Source organism: Diadema setosum, chromosome 16 (genome assembly GCF_964275005.1).
Source record: "Diadema setosum chromosome 16, eeDiaSeto1, whole genome shotgun sequence".
NCBI classification, from domain to species: domain Eukaryota; kingdom Metazoa; phylum Echinodermata; class Echinoidea; order Diadematoida; family Diadematidae; genus Diadema; species Diadema setosum.
In genome coordinates, this window is record NC_092700.1 from 26556840 (window position 1) to 26572045 (window position 15206).

General features: G+C 38.2%; 1 protein-coding gene across 1 annotated transcript in view; it reads left to right on the forward strand.

The window, feature by feature from the left end:
• LOC140239926 (protein unc-45 homolog B-like) overlaps nucleotides 1–15206 on the forward strand; it is a 41333-nt gene that overhangs the window by 11714 nt on the left and 14413 nt on the right. Inside the window, exons 10-16 of the mRNA XM_072319744.1 lie at nucleotides 890–1119; nucleotides 1893–2034; nucleotides 2851–2991; nucleotides 4122–4237; nucleotides 4774–4954; nucleotides 6786–6901; nucleotides 7558–7675. Of these exons, the coding sequence (XP_072175845.1) occupies nucleotides 890–1119; nucleotides 1893–2034; nucleotides 2851–2991; nucleotides 4122–4237; nucleotides 4774–4954; nucleotides 6786–6901; nucleotides 7558–7675 (1044 nt within the window). The remainder of the gene's footprint in view (nucleotides 1–889; nucleotides 1120–1892; nucleotides 2035–2850; nucleotides 2992–4121; nucleotides 4238–4773; nucleotides 4955–6785; nucleotides 6902–7557; nucleotides 7676–15206) is intronic.

A 15206-nucleotide genomic window follows, 5' to 3' on the forward strand; every position in this document is an offset into this window, starting at 1 on the left:
AGTAATTTTAGCCTCTGTACTGACAGTCTCATAAATAATTTTTCAGTACAGTGCATAAGGGTATGGTGTCTAATAGAGTGCTTAATAGGGAGACTCGTTGAGAGAGCTTTTGAGCACAGATAAAGAACGTGAAGTATACTTATGACACAAAGTAGCGCAATAAAAAAATGTCAAAATATCAGATTAAACTTTTGCATTAAAAAAAATATATGAAACAACTAAATTGTAATATAAAAAAAAAGAAGAAAGATAATACATTCAGTTTCGGTCCTCAGTAGATTCTCAAAAACTGTATTTATTTGATATGCCAGAGAAGCAATTATCATGTGCAAGATAGAACAACATTCTCTTTTAGATCAGAGAAAATGACATTTTCTAGCAATCATTGCTATGTTTTTGTCAATAGTGAAAGTTTAAAAGTAGATTCGAGTTCCAGGAAGGTGAAGGTCTTGATGTTTCCTACCAAGACTCGCCAGATAGTTGTGTGATCCAGAGCAGCAAAAGCTCTGGCCCTAGTATTTCTTCCTGGAAGGTCAATAGGGAGCTTTAGATTTTCGTGACACGGACGTTCCGAGGAAAAAAAAAAAACCTGTTCTGCACATGCCCAAATTTGATTATAAAAAATTGACCTCGCATCTTCTGAATTTGCACATTCGGGAGAGAGCAACTTGATGCAATGATCCTATTGGGGTGCCATTTTAAATTGTATAGGCTGCATCCTCGCATAATCTAAAGCTACTTTGCAACATGATGTAGGGAGATAGGAGAATGGCCAATGCAGTCATGGTCTTCAACGTCTGCTTGCAAGTCTTAAGCTCCCTAGTATCAAGATACAGGAGAGTATGGTATTTGAAGTGTGTCATTTGTTTTGTTTTCTTTTCCACCTTAGAGAATAGCCCTGGAAGCTATCGTCCATGCTGCGGGCAAAAAAGAGCACTGCACGGGAATCTTACAGAACAGCGTGTCCATCCTAAAGGAACTCTACAAATCCGGCAACGAGCATATCAAGGTGAGGGCGCTAGTCGGTCTGTGCAAGCTGGGGTCCGCAGGCGGAACGGACTACAGCCTGAAGTCGTTTGCGGACGGATCGACGCTGAATCTCGCCAAGGAGGTTAGAAGGTGAGTTGAATCGTTTTTATCTTTGTGTTGTGAGCAGGTCTGCCATTATGGCATGCTATTACTCAAACTCCCTGGGGAGTATTCCAGTGATTAAAGAAAAGATTTCTCAAATAAACATGTGGATTGAATGAATGCAGCAATATTAGCAGAATACTTTGGCAAAGTAAGAGGGATAGCAGAAAAATCCATTACTCGTGAATTTGTGAAGTCTTAATGCCACCATCACTAGATGAGAAGACTACAAGAGTCTGTCACATCACTACAGAACAATGATATGAAGGACAATAGAGAAAATTTATTTTTATGAAAAGGACACATTTTTCAAACTTGTTTTTGACATATGTTATGGTTATAGCACTCCCCTTTCTTTCTGAAACAGTTGTTAGAGTCAATTGCTCTTTCTGTATGCTAGAAAAATTTAAATATATTGAATTCTCTTTACATTTTTTTTTTTATTTCGTTGTTCTGCAGTGATGTTACAAACTGGTGTATGTGTTGCTTGAAGGTTTGCATGATGGAGTAAATGAAGGAGAAAGGTTTGTGGTGACACCATTCAACTGTTAGTGCAGTCTTCTCATCCAGTGATGGCGGCACCAACACGAAAAAAGAAGAAAAAAAAGAAACCTTCTGAACAGTGTCCGATTTTCCTTATGCCTTCCTGATGTGTTTAAGTAGTACTGCTGCATTCAATCAATCCACATATGTATATATGGGTTAATCCTACTTCCATATTATCCTCCCTTCACCCTTTTCTCTCTCTATCTGCTTTGCAGTTTTTTGGTCAATGCCCAAAAGGATCATGACCTGAAGAAGTGGGCAGCAGAGGGCCTGGCATACCTCTCCCTTGATGCTGATGTCAAGGAAGCCATCGTAAATGACTCAGAGGCCTTGGTAGCACTTGTTGAACTTGCAAAGGTGAGCCTCGTCATTTTCATTTCTCTGAAATGTCTTGTAACTAGATAAATGAAGTGAATTTTCACTTTGTATATATTCTACCACCAGTGTTATAGTTATATTTGTACCTACTAACTTATTAGTTGATTTGCGATTAAACTGCTGGTTTTATTAAATGTGCTAGTGAATTTACCAAACACATCAAGGTATTCCTAAAATGTTGTAACAGTCTAAGAGAATGTGCGATGTGTCTATGATGCAAAATGATTTCATGTTGCTTATTCACATCCAGTACATTGTGATTTTATATCAATCAGGGTGGTATGCTTTTCAGTGTAACTGTCCTGTCCTTTCAAACTGTTCATCTGGTTTTGAGATATGATGTTCATTATATTTCAATAACATGCAAATGAAATGCTCCTACCCTCTGTTAATTTTCAAGTGTTTGTCACAGTTGAAATGTTTATTGATGTCATGACAAGTGGGACAGAATGCAATTGACTGCCACTGTGCTGTATTTTGTTTATTGGTTGTTCATGTAGAGGTGTTATTGATTCCATGACAGTTATAATGGTAGAAAAATAAATGGAAATACACACCAACTTCCAACAAAAAAATGTTTAAGCTTAATGTGTGACTCATGCAAGTGAACTTACTGGAGTTAAGATTTGACATGAAAAAAATCATATTATTCTTCAATTACAACTGTATTGTTGAACAACATCTATTTCATTATGATGTTAATGACATACAAATGTATGCTGCTGCAGTATACTTTCAAACTGTTCCTCTGCTACATGTAACCTTTGAACCCAAACCTGCCCATGTACGCATCAGACTGCAGACAAGACGGTGTTGTATGGTGTGGTCTCCACCTTCGTCAACCTAACGAACAGCTATGACAAGGAGAAACCTGATCCCCAGCTGGTAGAATTGGCACGCTATGCCAAGCAACACATACCAGAGGACCATCCAAAGGTAACATCTATCTATCCTTATGCCGCTTGACACAGAAAGCAGTGATAATGTAAAAGAGGAAACATTTCGCGACATGGAACTTAATAGCGAATTGGAGCCGACGGTCTTTTTTGCAGCATGAATCTTTCATGAATCGCCGCTGGCATTCAATGCATTGTGTGGACAAACATGTTCACGTGCATTTTACTTTTGCAAATCTTGGCTCCTTGCAAAATTTGCAAAAATTTCATGCGCGCAAAAATGCCTGATTTTTTCAGTAATCATCAGTTGAGTAAACAGTTCTTATGTCATGCATTTTTAAGACCTTGACAACACTTCTGTCAACCTCATATACAGAAAGGAAGCATTTGACCTTAGCAAGGGTTACAAAATCCTTTTGTATTGATATTGTGTCAAACTGTTACTGCAATGCATCTGCCTCTTAACCCAGTAACACATTTGATACTTGCCAACTTAGGTAATACCATTTTAGCATTTTAATCACTTTCATCGAGATAGTTTTTAAGAATGTAGACACTTTCAAAATGTTTATTGGCATCATCAACTGTAAAAGTGGAAATGCATGACAAGTTGTTGAATAAAGTCAATAAAGAACCTGTAGGAATTGGAATCTTTAGTAAATGTCATGACTAGAAAAAGCCAAACTTAAAATGGGTTACACAGAATAGTGGAATACATGCAACTGATTCCAGAATTGCGCTGTTTCCAGGAGTCACTAATATCATTACCACTGGGATGAATCAATGTTGAGGAAAAGACATAACAATAGCAAAATTGTAGTAGCTATTTTTCGAGCTATCTAAAGTTTCGATAAACTTCAAATATATTTTGACCAGTGACACATTTAATTTGCTCCTGTGACAGTTGCCTCGGTCTTATTTTCTCCAAGGACTTAGGGTTAGCATTAGAATTGTGATAGGGTTTTAAGTTTAAGTTGATGTGGGGATAAGGATTAGGGTTAGGGTTATGTTAGTGGGTGGAATTTGTGTTTAGTTAGAGTTCAGATATTTCATAGAAGCAATATTTCATATTTCATATTTGATGGGAGCAATATTTCATTGGCGCAGGAGCAAATGTCAATAGAACCATTTTGACCTGTTGCAATATTTTCAATGCTTTGCTGTTTCCAGGATGACAAGAAATATTTGGATGCGAGAATGAAGAAGCTCCTAAAAGCTGGCATTATTCCTGCCCTGGTGTCTCTGTCAAAGACAGAGAGTGAAAACAGTCGAGAGCTGCTAAGCAGGTAAGCCCTCAAGCTTAGAATGAATTGTGGCATTTTATAGTCTTCAAGCCCTCCCTGAGATGTTTCTAAATTGTGTCAAACTTCTGAATGTGTTGCTTGAAGTCAGAAATACTAAGAGTTGAAACTTTTAACTTGATCTGTAAGGCAATATGAAGGTGGGGGGCATAATATCATATGTATAGATATGCATGGAAGTGGCTTACTGCTTGTGAATTGAATATGATAATTTCATTGGCTAAATTGAGATTTGCAGACTATGGAGGGGCAATTTATTGCTTCACTCATCACTGTCATCATTGTCATCATCATCAGCATTACACTAAAATCTGTCTATATTGGCCATCCAATGGAGAAGAAAAAAAAAGTGACCATTGTATACAGTTGGCCGTTCTAGACAGGGTTGTTAACATGGTATTTCACTTGGGGGGAATTATATTTAGTGGTCGCTGTAGACAGGTTTAACTGTACTTTCATTATTCTCATTATTGAACTTGACTTCAATTTGACTTTTTCCTCTGCTGCGTGTATCTTGCCAGGGTCTACCTTGCCTTGGTAGAGGACACTGAACACAGAGGGCTCGTGGTCCAGCAAGGCGGGGCCAAGGCGCTAGTCCCTCTGGCCAACGAGGGAACCCTGGAAGGCAAGACCAGGGCTGCTCAGGCCCTAGCCAAGATTGGCATCACCATGAACCCAGAAATAGCCTTCCCAGGACAGAGGGTGAGTGTGAGACCTCCACGTGAGCTTGGATGGTACCAAAGAGGTTACCCTGTATGCTCACTGCTCGTTTGTGGCAAACTATACAGTATATCCCCCCAAAAAATTACAATTGGAATTCCACATTGATAACTTTCCATATGATTAAATTGAATTCTATTTCAGGGTCTGGACATGTAACATCTTAATACCAATATTTTGCAGAATGCCCCATTCAATGTGGTTGAGTGGTCACAGAGAAATATGGAATGTTGTAAAGCATGTCATGGGTCTGCTTCTTACAAGGTTTAGCACTTGGATGCTCTTGGAACTGCATAGTAATGTGTGAACACAGTGGACAGAACTTACAGGGAAGGGATTCCTGGCTTGCTCTACAAAGATCCTCATTTCTCTTTGACCACTGAAGCAAATCGGATGGGGCTTTCTGTAAGATGTGGGTAATAAGTTATAGTTTCATACCCTGAAATTGTATTTGGATTGATTGACTATTTTTAAAGTTTAGCGTGGTGGAGGTTCCCCTTGTAATCTTTTTGTTTTTTGGACATTCGGTATAAAATTTCTGTGATCACAAAGAGACGTAGAAGTGCCCTTTTTTTGTAATGGCAGACTGTGAGTGCTCCATGCACTTTTTTATACCGAACAATAATTGTACATTGCGTACTTGAACTTTTGAACTTTCATGTGAGTCTTCACTCCTTAATTTGGCTGCTCCTTGGCCAATAGTAGTCTAGCAAGGAGTGCTGTCCTCCATGAGGGGCAAGCCTACATGAGCGCCTCACTCTGCATACTCACAGGGCAATTGTACAGGGCGTATTGAGAGTATGCACTCTACTACCTAGATGTTGGATCATATGTTGCTAATAGTATCACAGTGATTCATTACATCAACAGTCAAGATATTACTGTATATGGCATATATTCACAGTTATGTTGCATGTTGGTGGACATCAACAAAATTAATAATATACAACAATATTGCAGAGACTCCAACCCGAAGCACCTTCTGATCGGGAGATTTTCCCGCCCGAAACCCCTAGCAAACGGGAGACTCCAAGTTAATGTGTGCGAAGCGCGAAGTTCCTAGGGTTATAGATGCTCTCTGGTGCTATCTAAGGCTTATTTTTGCAACATACGATAGCAATAAGTAAGAAATCCTTTCCAACGGGAGACATTGAGCCAGGGCGGGAGAAATTAAATCTCAAACGGGAGAACGGGAGATTTTGCAAAAATGGGTTTTCGGCGGGAGATCTCCCGTCGAAAACGGGAGAGTTGGAGTCTCTGATATTGCCTCCAGTTACAGAGTATAAATTGTTGCTTGGGTGACAAGACCTCGTGTCTACAAAATGTCAAATGTTCAGGAGAGCAAAAACACATGGCAGCCAAAGCACTGTATCAAATGGGATAGCCTTTCCTTTGACATGCCATGATGGCTTCATTTTTGGGGGTAAGACAGATTGGATTTGGATAGGACATCACTTGACTGATTGTCTGACCATTAATGCCAAAAAGTCATTTTCACCAAAATGTCAGATATGAGGTCTTGTCGCCCCAGCGACGAAATGTACCTCATTACGAAGAGAAGTGGCAAACTTTCTTCTTTTTTTTGAGAAATAGATAACACTTCTGTTTCTAATTTCTAATACCCACATAGTGCTTCTCAGTAGTGATTTAAACTACTTGTGAACGGTATCTCACAAGTCCAGATTTGCAAAATGTGCTCACAGAATGTGTGGTGTATACAGCATCTCCAATGGGTGGGACTGAAGGCAACACCTATAGCATTTATTTCTCCTTTTTCTCCCCTCACGCTGTATGTTCATTCCTCCCCCCACAGCATTTGGAGGTGGTGCGACCTCTGATCGCTCTCCTTCACATCGAGAGGACGGGCCTCCAGAACTTCGAGGCCCTCATGGCTCTGACGAACCTCGCCGCCATGAACGATACTGTCAGGTACGTGGCCTATTTTCTCCCACGCTTGGTGTGCCAAGAGTTCGTAATGATTATTGTCAGTAAGGTTATAGATTTTATCAGGGATTCGAAAAATTGAATAGTGGGTAATGAAATCACATCTGGACACATGCGTATAGGAAGGTCACATTTTTTATTTTCTTTTTATGTGGTAATTTTATGTTCTACATGGAGATTTGCACATCTCTATTTATAGCTATCTCAAATGCAATCATTGTTATAATTCTGACTGTCATTCTTCTTCTTTTTCCTTTTAGCCATCCTTAGTTTTATTTTTTCTTTTCCCTCCAACTTCTTGTTCTTTTCGGTCTCTTCTTTTGTCTCTTCCTGGTATTCTTCAAATTCTTCTTTAGAATTTCCTTCTCATTTCTTGTCATTTTTTGTTCTTGTTTGTTATGCTGTCCTTCTTGCTCTTTCTCATATGTTTCTTTCAACTTCATTCACTGTGTTTGTGTTTTCTTCAGCCAGGGAGCTCATGTCGTTGAATAGAACCTTTAACTTGCACGCGCATGTAATATTCAAAATCTAAAAACCATCACACTCATAAACATGGAATATTTGTATATTGTTCAAGAGTTCCTCAATGTACAAGTAACATGTGTTTTTTTTCTTTCTTTTTTTTCTCCTTGACACTACAGGAATAGGATCATAAAAGAGGAAGGGTTTTCCCAAATAGAGAACTACATGTTTGAAGACCACGACATGATCAAGAGAGCTGCTACTGAGTGCATGTGCAATCTAGTCTTAAATGAGAAGGTGAGTCTCTATGAACCATCATAATATTGGAGTGACAGTGTTTGCATGGATTTTGAAACATAGAGTTCATGGAACATAAAATGGAAGTGCAGTTGAGGCACAAATGATGAAGCAATTCTCTAGGAACCTTCAAATACTGGAGTCACAGTTTGTGGACTGATATGTGAATACACTGAGTGTGCGTGCTGTCTATAGCTAAATGAGAAAGTGAACCATATGAATCTTCAAATTTCAGTGACTATGTTCAATTTAGTCCATATTGGGAAGGTCAGTCTCTATGAACCTTTGAGAGTGTATAATATTCCTGTGACCGAGGGTGTGGTCAAACAGCGGTAGAAAATGCCCGTTGCCTTTTAAAGTAACAATTTGAAGGTTTTTTAGGTTCTCTTCAGTGCACAGCTATCACATTTTTGTGTCTCATGTGCAAGCTCTTATACTGTAAAACCAGAAATTTTCTCATGCATTTTAATTTCATGAATTTTTGAGGGAGTCAAGATTTGTGAAATTGGAATGCACGCATAAGTTTTTGCCTATTACACTATATGCACTGAATGCCAGTAGCAATTTGCAAAATTTCATGCCATGAAAAAGGCTGCTGGCTTCAATTTGCAAAAATTGCATGCCATGAAATTTTCTTTCTATACAGTACTATGTCTCTATCATTTATCTAAAAGTTGCATTCAGTTCGTGATACAAATTCCAGATAAGGTGAGAATAACTTTCTCTTGCATCCGAGTCCAACCTTTGAAAAGATTATGATGTGTAAACTGGGATAATGAAGCGGTATATTATGCCCTTTGTTTGACTGTCATTACTGATTACAAAAGTTCTCTAATATATTCAAATTTGGTACCGTAGTAAGCAACCATTCTGTCCTCTTTGACCTACATGTACTTGATTATCAGGAACAACTGTATTTACGTCAGTGTAGGAAAATTTGTCAATCAGTTGCAATGAAAAACTCGCTGTCGGGCGAAAGCTCGGTGGTTCTAGTGGAGATGACGCCTGTCTGGAGATCAGGAGATCGTAGGTTCGAATCCTGCTCGAGTATGTACGCCCATGATTTCTTTTATCATGTCATCTACTAAAACACTGATCAATTCAGTGCTTATTTACATCCATGTAGGGCAATTTGTCAATTAGTTGCAATGAAAACATCTCGACGCAAGAATTCCATGAATTCAAGGAACAACCCTTGTTGTAACTGTACAAGTGTATTCAATGATAAATGTTTTAAATGATTAAAGTAAGATGGCATCACAATACCTGCATTACCAACCTACCTCTACATGGAGGTGTTCCCAGTTTACTTATTCATGTCTGTATTATTTCGTGATTCTTCATTCTTTGTTCGAAAAAAGAAAGAAAGAAAGGATGGTATTCATGTATTCCCATCAATCCCCAGTGGCTACCAGTACTTGCATTGCAGGGAACATTTAAAGGGATTGTATAGTTTTAGTTGTGACCAAACTTCAGGTTTCTAACATTTTCTGGTGAGATAATGAGAAACCTCTTATGAAATATGAAAGAGCACCTAATTGCAAGAGGAATTCAACATTTATTTGATGAAAATTGGTTTTGAAATGGCTGAGCTTTCCAAAGTAGAGCAATCCTAATAAAATTTGGGACCCACCTTTTATAACCATTTTGTTTTACTTTGTTTTTTAATGCCTCAGCCATTCCAAAAATGATTTTCATCAAATAAACTTTGAATTCCTCTTAGAGTGGTTTGCTCTGTACTATTTCATAAGTGGTTTCTTGATGCATGTATCTTGCAAAAAGTTGAAAGCCCAATCTTCATCTCCACCAATACTATACCATCCCTTTAAAAACAGACATCACTTCTCACAAGTGCATTACCCATATAGATACTTTGTTTAAGAAAATGTGCCAGTACGATTGAGCATTCCTATGTTATTTTTCTTGTTTCATAATTAAAAGACTAAAACACGTTTCGAGGATACAGAGAAGCGAAATCAGGATGACAAGCAATACTGTATATTATACACCATCATATTTAGCGAGTCCAATTCTTCGGGAATCAGGACTTCGAGTGGTTAAATTTGGGATTGCAGAGTACAGTACTGAACGGAGAAATAGGTGTGCTTCATGTCAAGATCAGAGTTAATATCTTTGCGTGTTTTGAAATTTGTTAATATCACCCAACTGGCAAAATTTGCAAAGATGCATGTAAACCCCTCAAGAATTATTCAGCATATACAGTATTTCCCTTTGTTGTTGCCGTGAAAATCAGTTTTTTTTTTTTTATCATGAGATCTTAAGATTTTATGCATGCCATGACAGCAAAAATTCCTTTCCTTATTAAACTAGAAATTTTGCCAGAATCTAGCCGTGTAAAGAAAAAAAAATTATCTCTATTCTATTATAGTTCCAAGTTTTGAAATGCACTTAATGGACAAAGATGATCATGATCTGAAACAAAAGAATTAAAATGTACACCTGAGTAGGAGAACATGAAATGCAGAAGGACAGCTATGCAAAAGGCATGAGCTGTCTTGAAATCTTAAGTACTTTAGATTGAGATTTGAGATGTTTGAGTCCATGATTCATGCCAGCTCCCTACAGACATAAAGCTTTTAAGTCCTTCTTGGAGGTCTTTTTTTTTTCAGGCTTTTTAACACGTGGGACAAGTTTTTTGGCCCTGCCTCGTGGGCTTTGCTTTGAAGGTGAAGAAGTGTCATGGGAGTTTTGTCTTACATTTCCCTAAAGCTCATAAATTGCATACCTGGAGGGGGAAAATATAATTGAAATGTGTCCCTTTTAGAATTCCTTGTTCCTTGACACCTACAGGAGTTTTGTATGGGAAACAAATTAACAGAGGGTGCTTCACTACTCTTTATTTGACAAGATTCCGAAATCCTTTTAGACTCTGAAGCGGTACTCACCTGCTCTCGGGAGTGGGCAGAAGGCATGGTGTAAAAAGAAAGGTGGCTGACCGGCGTTTATGGAGATTTATCAAGCGACTCCTTTTGACTAGAAATCAAATTATATGAGATGATACTATTACATTACATGTATAATCGAAATGGGAAAAATGCTTTGAATAACAAATCTTTCCCACAATCCATTTTACCTCCAAATGTGATAGCCATCCCTGGAACAAAACATAGCACCCACGATCACCCACACTGACGCGCATACGAAATAAATGTATTTACAGCCACAAGCGCACCAAAGTGAAAACAAAGGGAATTGTTTTTTTTGGTCTTTTTTTTACATTATTGATGAGATTTCTGACAATATCTCCGGTAATTCCCCAGGGAATCTAAAGGAAGCTCCGTATTGAACAGTACTGAGCAATGGCAATTATATGATGGATCATGTTCAGCAGATGTTGGGCAAATCAGATTCACAGCTGTTACAATGAAGGATTAGGCTTCTCATAGTCGTGCATCAAGACTTGTGAATGCTAATTCTGAAATGTCATTGACCAAAACAGAGTATTACACAAAGTGGTTCTGATAAAAAGTGGGACCAACTTTTTATTAGGACGTCTTTGATTTTGGATATCTCAGCCATTTCAAAACCAAATTTCATCAAATAAACTCTGGATTTCTCTTACAATGGTATGCTCTTTCATATTTCATTTAAATGGTTTCTAATTACTAGTATCTTGGAAAAAGTTAAAACCAGAATCCACATCTCAACCAGAACTATACTGTGCCTTCAAGAAATATGTTATGTGAATTTTCTTGGTATTGCTCCTGGCCCGGGTTTACTGCAAGCACGGGAGATGAAGATCACCTGATTTTATTTGGGCAAAAGTGGTCACTAGGTTTCGTAAACAAGAAAGAAAAAAAGAAGAAGAAGAAAAAGAAGAAGAAGAAGAAGAAGAAGAAGAAGAAGAAGAAGAAGAAAAAAAAAAAATGGCAAGTTTGAGCTGTTACTTCACCTAGCAATGTCCTGTGGCAGTATAATTTTGAAGGACGGGTAGAACTGAATCGCTGGATATCTTAACATGAAATGGCTGAGGTAGAAGGTTAAAGGCATAATTTACCATTCGTAGATGAAACAGAAACCCAGCATTAGTGATTCAAAATAGTTTGAAACTGTGAGTTAGGGATAGAAACAATCACTGTAAAAATTTGAGTCCGTATAATCGATGTTAAGTACTGTTAAATACACAAAATGTGAACAATAGTTATAATAAAAATGTTTCCAGACTAAACTGTCTACAGTTATTGCAGGGCTCCACACTAACTTTTATTTTTGCTGGCCCAAAGGCAAACATCCGACCTTTTTTGGTGGCCCGATCAGGCCACCAAATTCTTCATTTCTGAAATTTTGGTGGCCCGACGTGCATGATTGGTGGCCCCGGGCCACCGGGCCACCGTCAGTGTCGAGCCCTGGTTATGGTTTATAGAGAAAAATACTGATCTCCTTATATTTTAGGCTTTATTGCAAAATTTTATATGGTAGGATGTTTTGTGATACAACAGACCTACACATATGCATCAAATGTGATATCTTGAAAATTTTTTAAATCACTGCTCCCAAAGGTGAACAGTACCTTTGAGGTCATGGGTCAATATTCTCTGGTTAAAAATGTCTTTTTCATGTCATAACTTCAGCTAGGGTTGTCCCTTGGTAATGGCATATATCTGATTAAAGAAGATTAGAAATTGATACAATCAAGATGCCTGAAATAGCAGGGATTAAAGATCAAAGGTCAAAGGCCACCAAAATTTGTAAAAATGTATTTTCTGTCCATAAATTCTGTTAGCTTGGTCTAAGAAGAATGTTATTTGGTTTGATTGGAATGTATGGATGGGAGAATATTTCCTCCATGTGCAGAGAGGGCTAGAAGTCAATCCTTGGTCAGTGGTTGAGGTCATTGCACTTCATCAGAATGTAAATGAAAGACTATAATTGCAATTGCAGTGGTTGCATGAAAAGTGGCAGATGCATTCCATTTGACCGCATGTTGGTCAAATGTATGTAGTTTATTATGTTCACTATTAAAGGAAACCAAAAACCCAAAGAGCAATGTGGATTGAGTGAATGCAGCAACATTAGTAGAACTCATCAGTGAGAGTTTGAGGAAAATAGGACAATCGATGCAAAAGTTATTAATTCTAAAGTTTTGGTGTTGTAATGACTGGACAAGGAGACTACCAGAGTTAATGACGTCATGTTTGGACAACAGTATAAAGAAAGTATAAAGAGAATTCCACAAAAATTCATTTTTCATGAAAATTACACATTCCATCAACTTGATACTGACATATGTTAAATTCCCCCTGCTTTCTGAAAGCGGATACTGAAGTGCTATTTCACTTACGCTAGAAAAGTGAAAGCATGTTGACTTTTCTTTCTATTTTCTTTATATTGTTGTCCACACATGATGCCATAAACTCAAGTAGTCTCCTTATCCAGTAGTTTCATTACCAAAACTTATAAAATTCATAACTTCTGCATCGATTATCTGATTTTCCTCAAACTTTTACTTAATGTGTTCTACTAATGTCGCTGCTTTCACTCAATCCACATTTCTCTTTGGGTTTCGGTTTGCTTTAAAAATGCATATATATTTCTGGAATGGAGGCTACACCAACATGTACATTGAGCTCAAAGATGAATCGTTGGCCGCTGCAAGGTAGGCTTGCATGCTTGATGAATTGTTGTGATTGCTTCTACCGTGTTACCAGTAGGACCTTGGGTATGTAATGCAATCAGCCTGCTTCGGAAAGTCTGCAATTTCCTAGGGAATCTTTTTTAGTTGCAAAGCTAGGTTGGCAGATCAAAGCTTATCTGTTGCGAAGAAAGAGGGGGAGAGGTAAAGGATGATGCCTGTGTGACTGGGGCTAGCTCTAGGGTACCCATTTTGTCCCCGTGTTAATCTAGGAGCTTCAGATTGGAAATTGAGCCATTCTCTCGTATCTAGATAAGATGGTTGGGGGAAAGGGGGCGGGAGGGGAATGTGGAAGGAAGAATAGAGAGATAGAGAGAAAGATTTTAGAGAGACGAGATTGAAAGAATTAGGAAAAATCCTTCTAAGTATTCTCTTCCAGGCGTGTTGATGATTGAATGTTGTAGGATTGGTAGTGCCTTTCCCCCATTTCAATTGATAAATGATAGAGTGTGTCTGAACTACAATGTACAGTTACCGGTACCAGTTAATTGTACAGTTCATATTTCATTGCTCAAAATTAGTGTGGTAGTAGGCATCCCACCTATATCATTTTAAACAAAAGCAAGAAAATATTGTATCCTGTATAGAGGAGACAAATAATTTTTTTTTTTTTTTTACAAAAATGGAATTGACAAAGATATGTCTATAGTCACAGTCAGACTGGCAAGAGATTGCAAAGTTTAAGATTGCAAATCATCCATTCACACTGGCAGTCAAACTCTGGATCGAGAAGTGTGGGTCATCAGTGCGCGTGTGCAAGGAAGACAAAAGAGTACGCAGTCTAATGGCGAGTGATTGTGACGTAATATCAATGAACACTTGTACATCACAATGGCTGCGCACTTCGGCAACACAGCCAGCAAACGGCTAGATGATGGACTGGTCACATGACAAGCTTTACAAAGTTTCAGTTTCTACCATTCACACTGGCAAAAGATCGAGAAGTTTGGTGAGGGTGGAGGCAGCAAATATCCCTAGTTTGAGTGGAAAATTTTGCAGGAAGTTTTCCCGAGAAGTTTCGTGGAGTTTGCGGTCAAACAGGCTAAATGTTAGATCTTAAACTTCTCAATCTTTTGCCAGTGTGACTGCGGCTATTTATAACTCTGTTCTTGCCACCAGCAACCTGTGTGGTTATCAGGTATGGCAGCACTAGTGGATTACATTTTAAAAGCTACTTCAGGTATTGAAAAATTCTTCCTTCATTGTTTGGTCTTTGCCTGCATGGAAGAAAAAAAAAAGGAAGAAGAAGAAGACAGCGTCTTCACCTCAGCTACTTCAAACTCCTTGAAATAGACGCACTGCAAGAAACAAAGGTTATTGCCACCCAAGCTCAAATGCTATTTTAGGTACAGCTATTTTAGAAGTTAATATTTTATGACTGTAAACTGTTACTGTGTCATTTTTGTTTAGTTCTCAGATGGGCTTACTTCCAGCCCAAAGCTCACTCTACATTCTAGTGGCAAGTGATTTGGTGCTCTGAGCAAAACTTGTGAATTTAGAGTATAATTCAAATCCAAATTCTATTCCCGGTTATGATGTGAATATCTCTAGTTCTTTCCTGTTCTCTTTCTGTTGTTGTTTTCTCTTTTTTTTTTTTTTGGGGGGGGGGAGGGATAGGGTTTTTCTTAACACTGGTGTTGATTAGAATTCGATGAATAAATATCAGACAATCTTTGTAGATGTCTGAAAATGCAAACTGAAAGCAAACTGAAACCAAAATGTTGAATGTTCCATGTGGAAAGAGATATTTTGTCTATAACTAGAAGTATTAAGCGTCTGGAGATGTCCGTGCATTACCATTGGTAATGCTCCTGCGACAGTTGCTCCTGTCTTATTTTCTCCAAGTATAGGCAACAGGGTTAGGGTTGTAATAGAGTT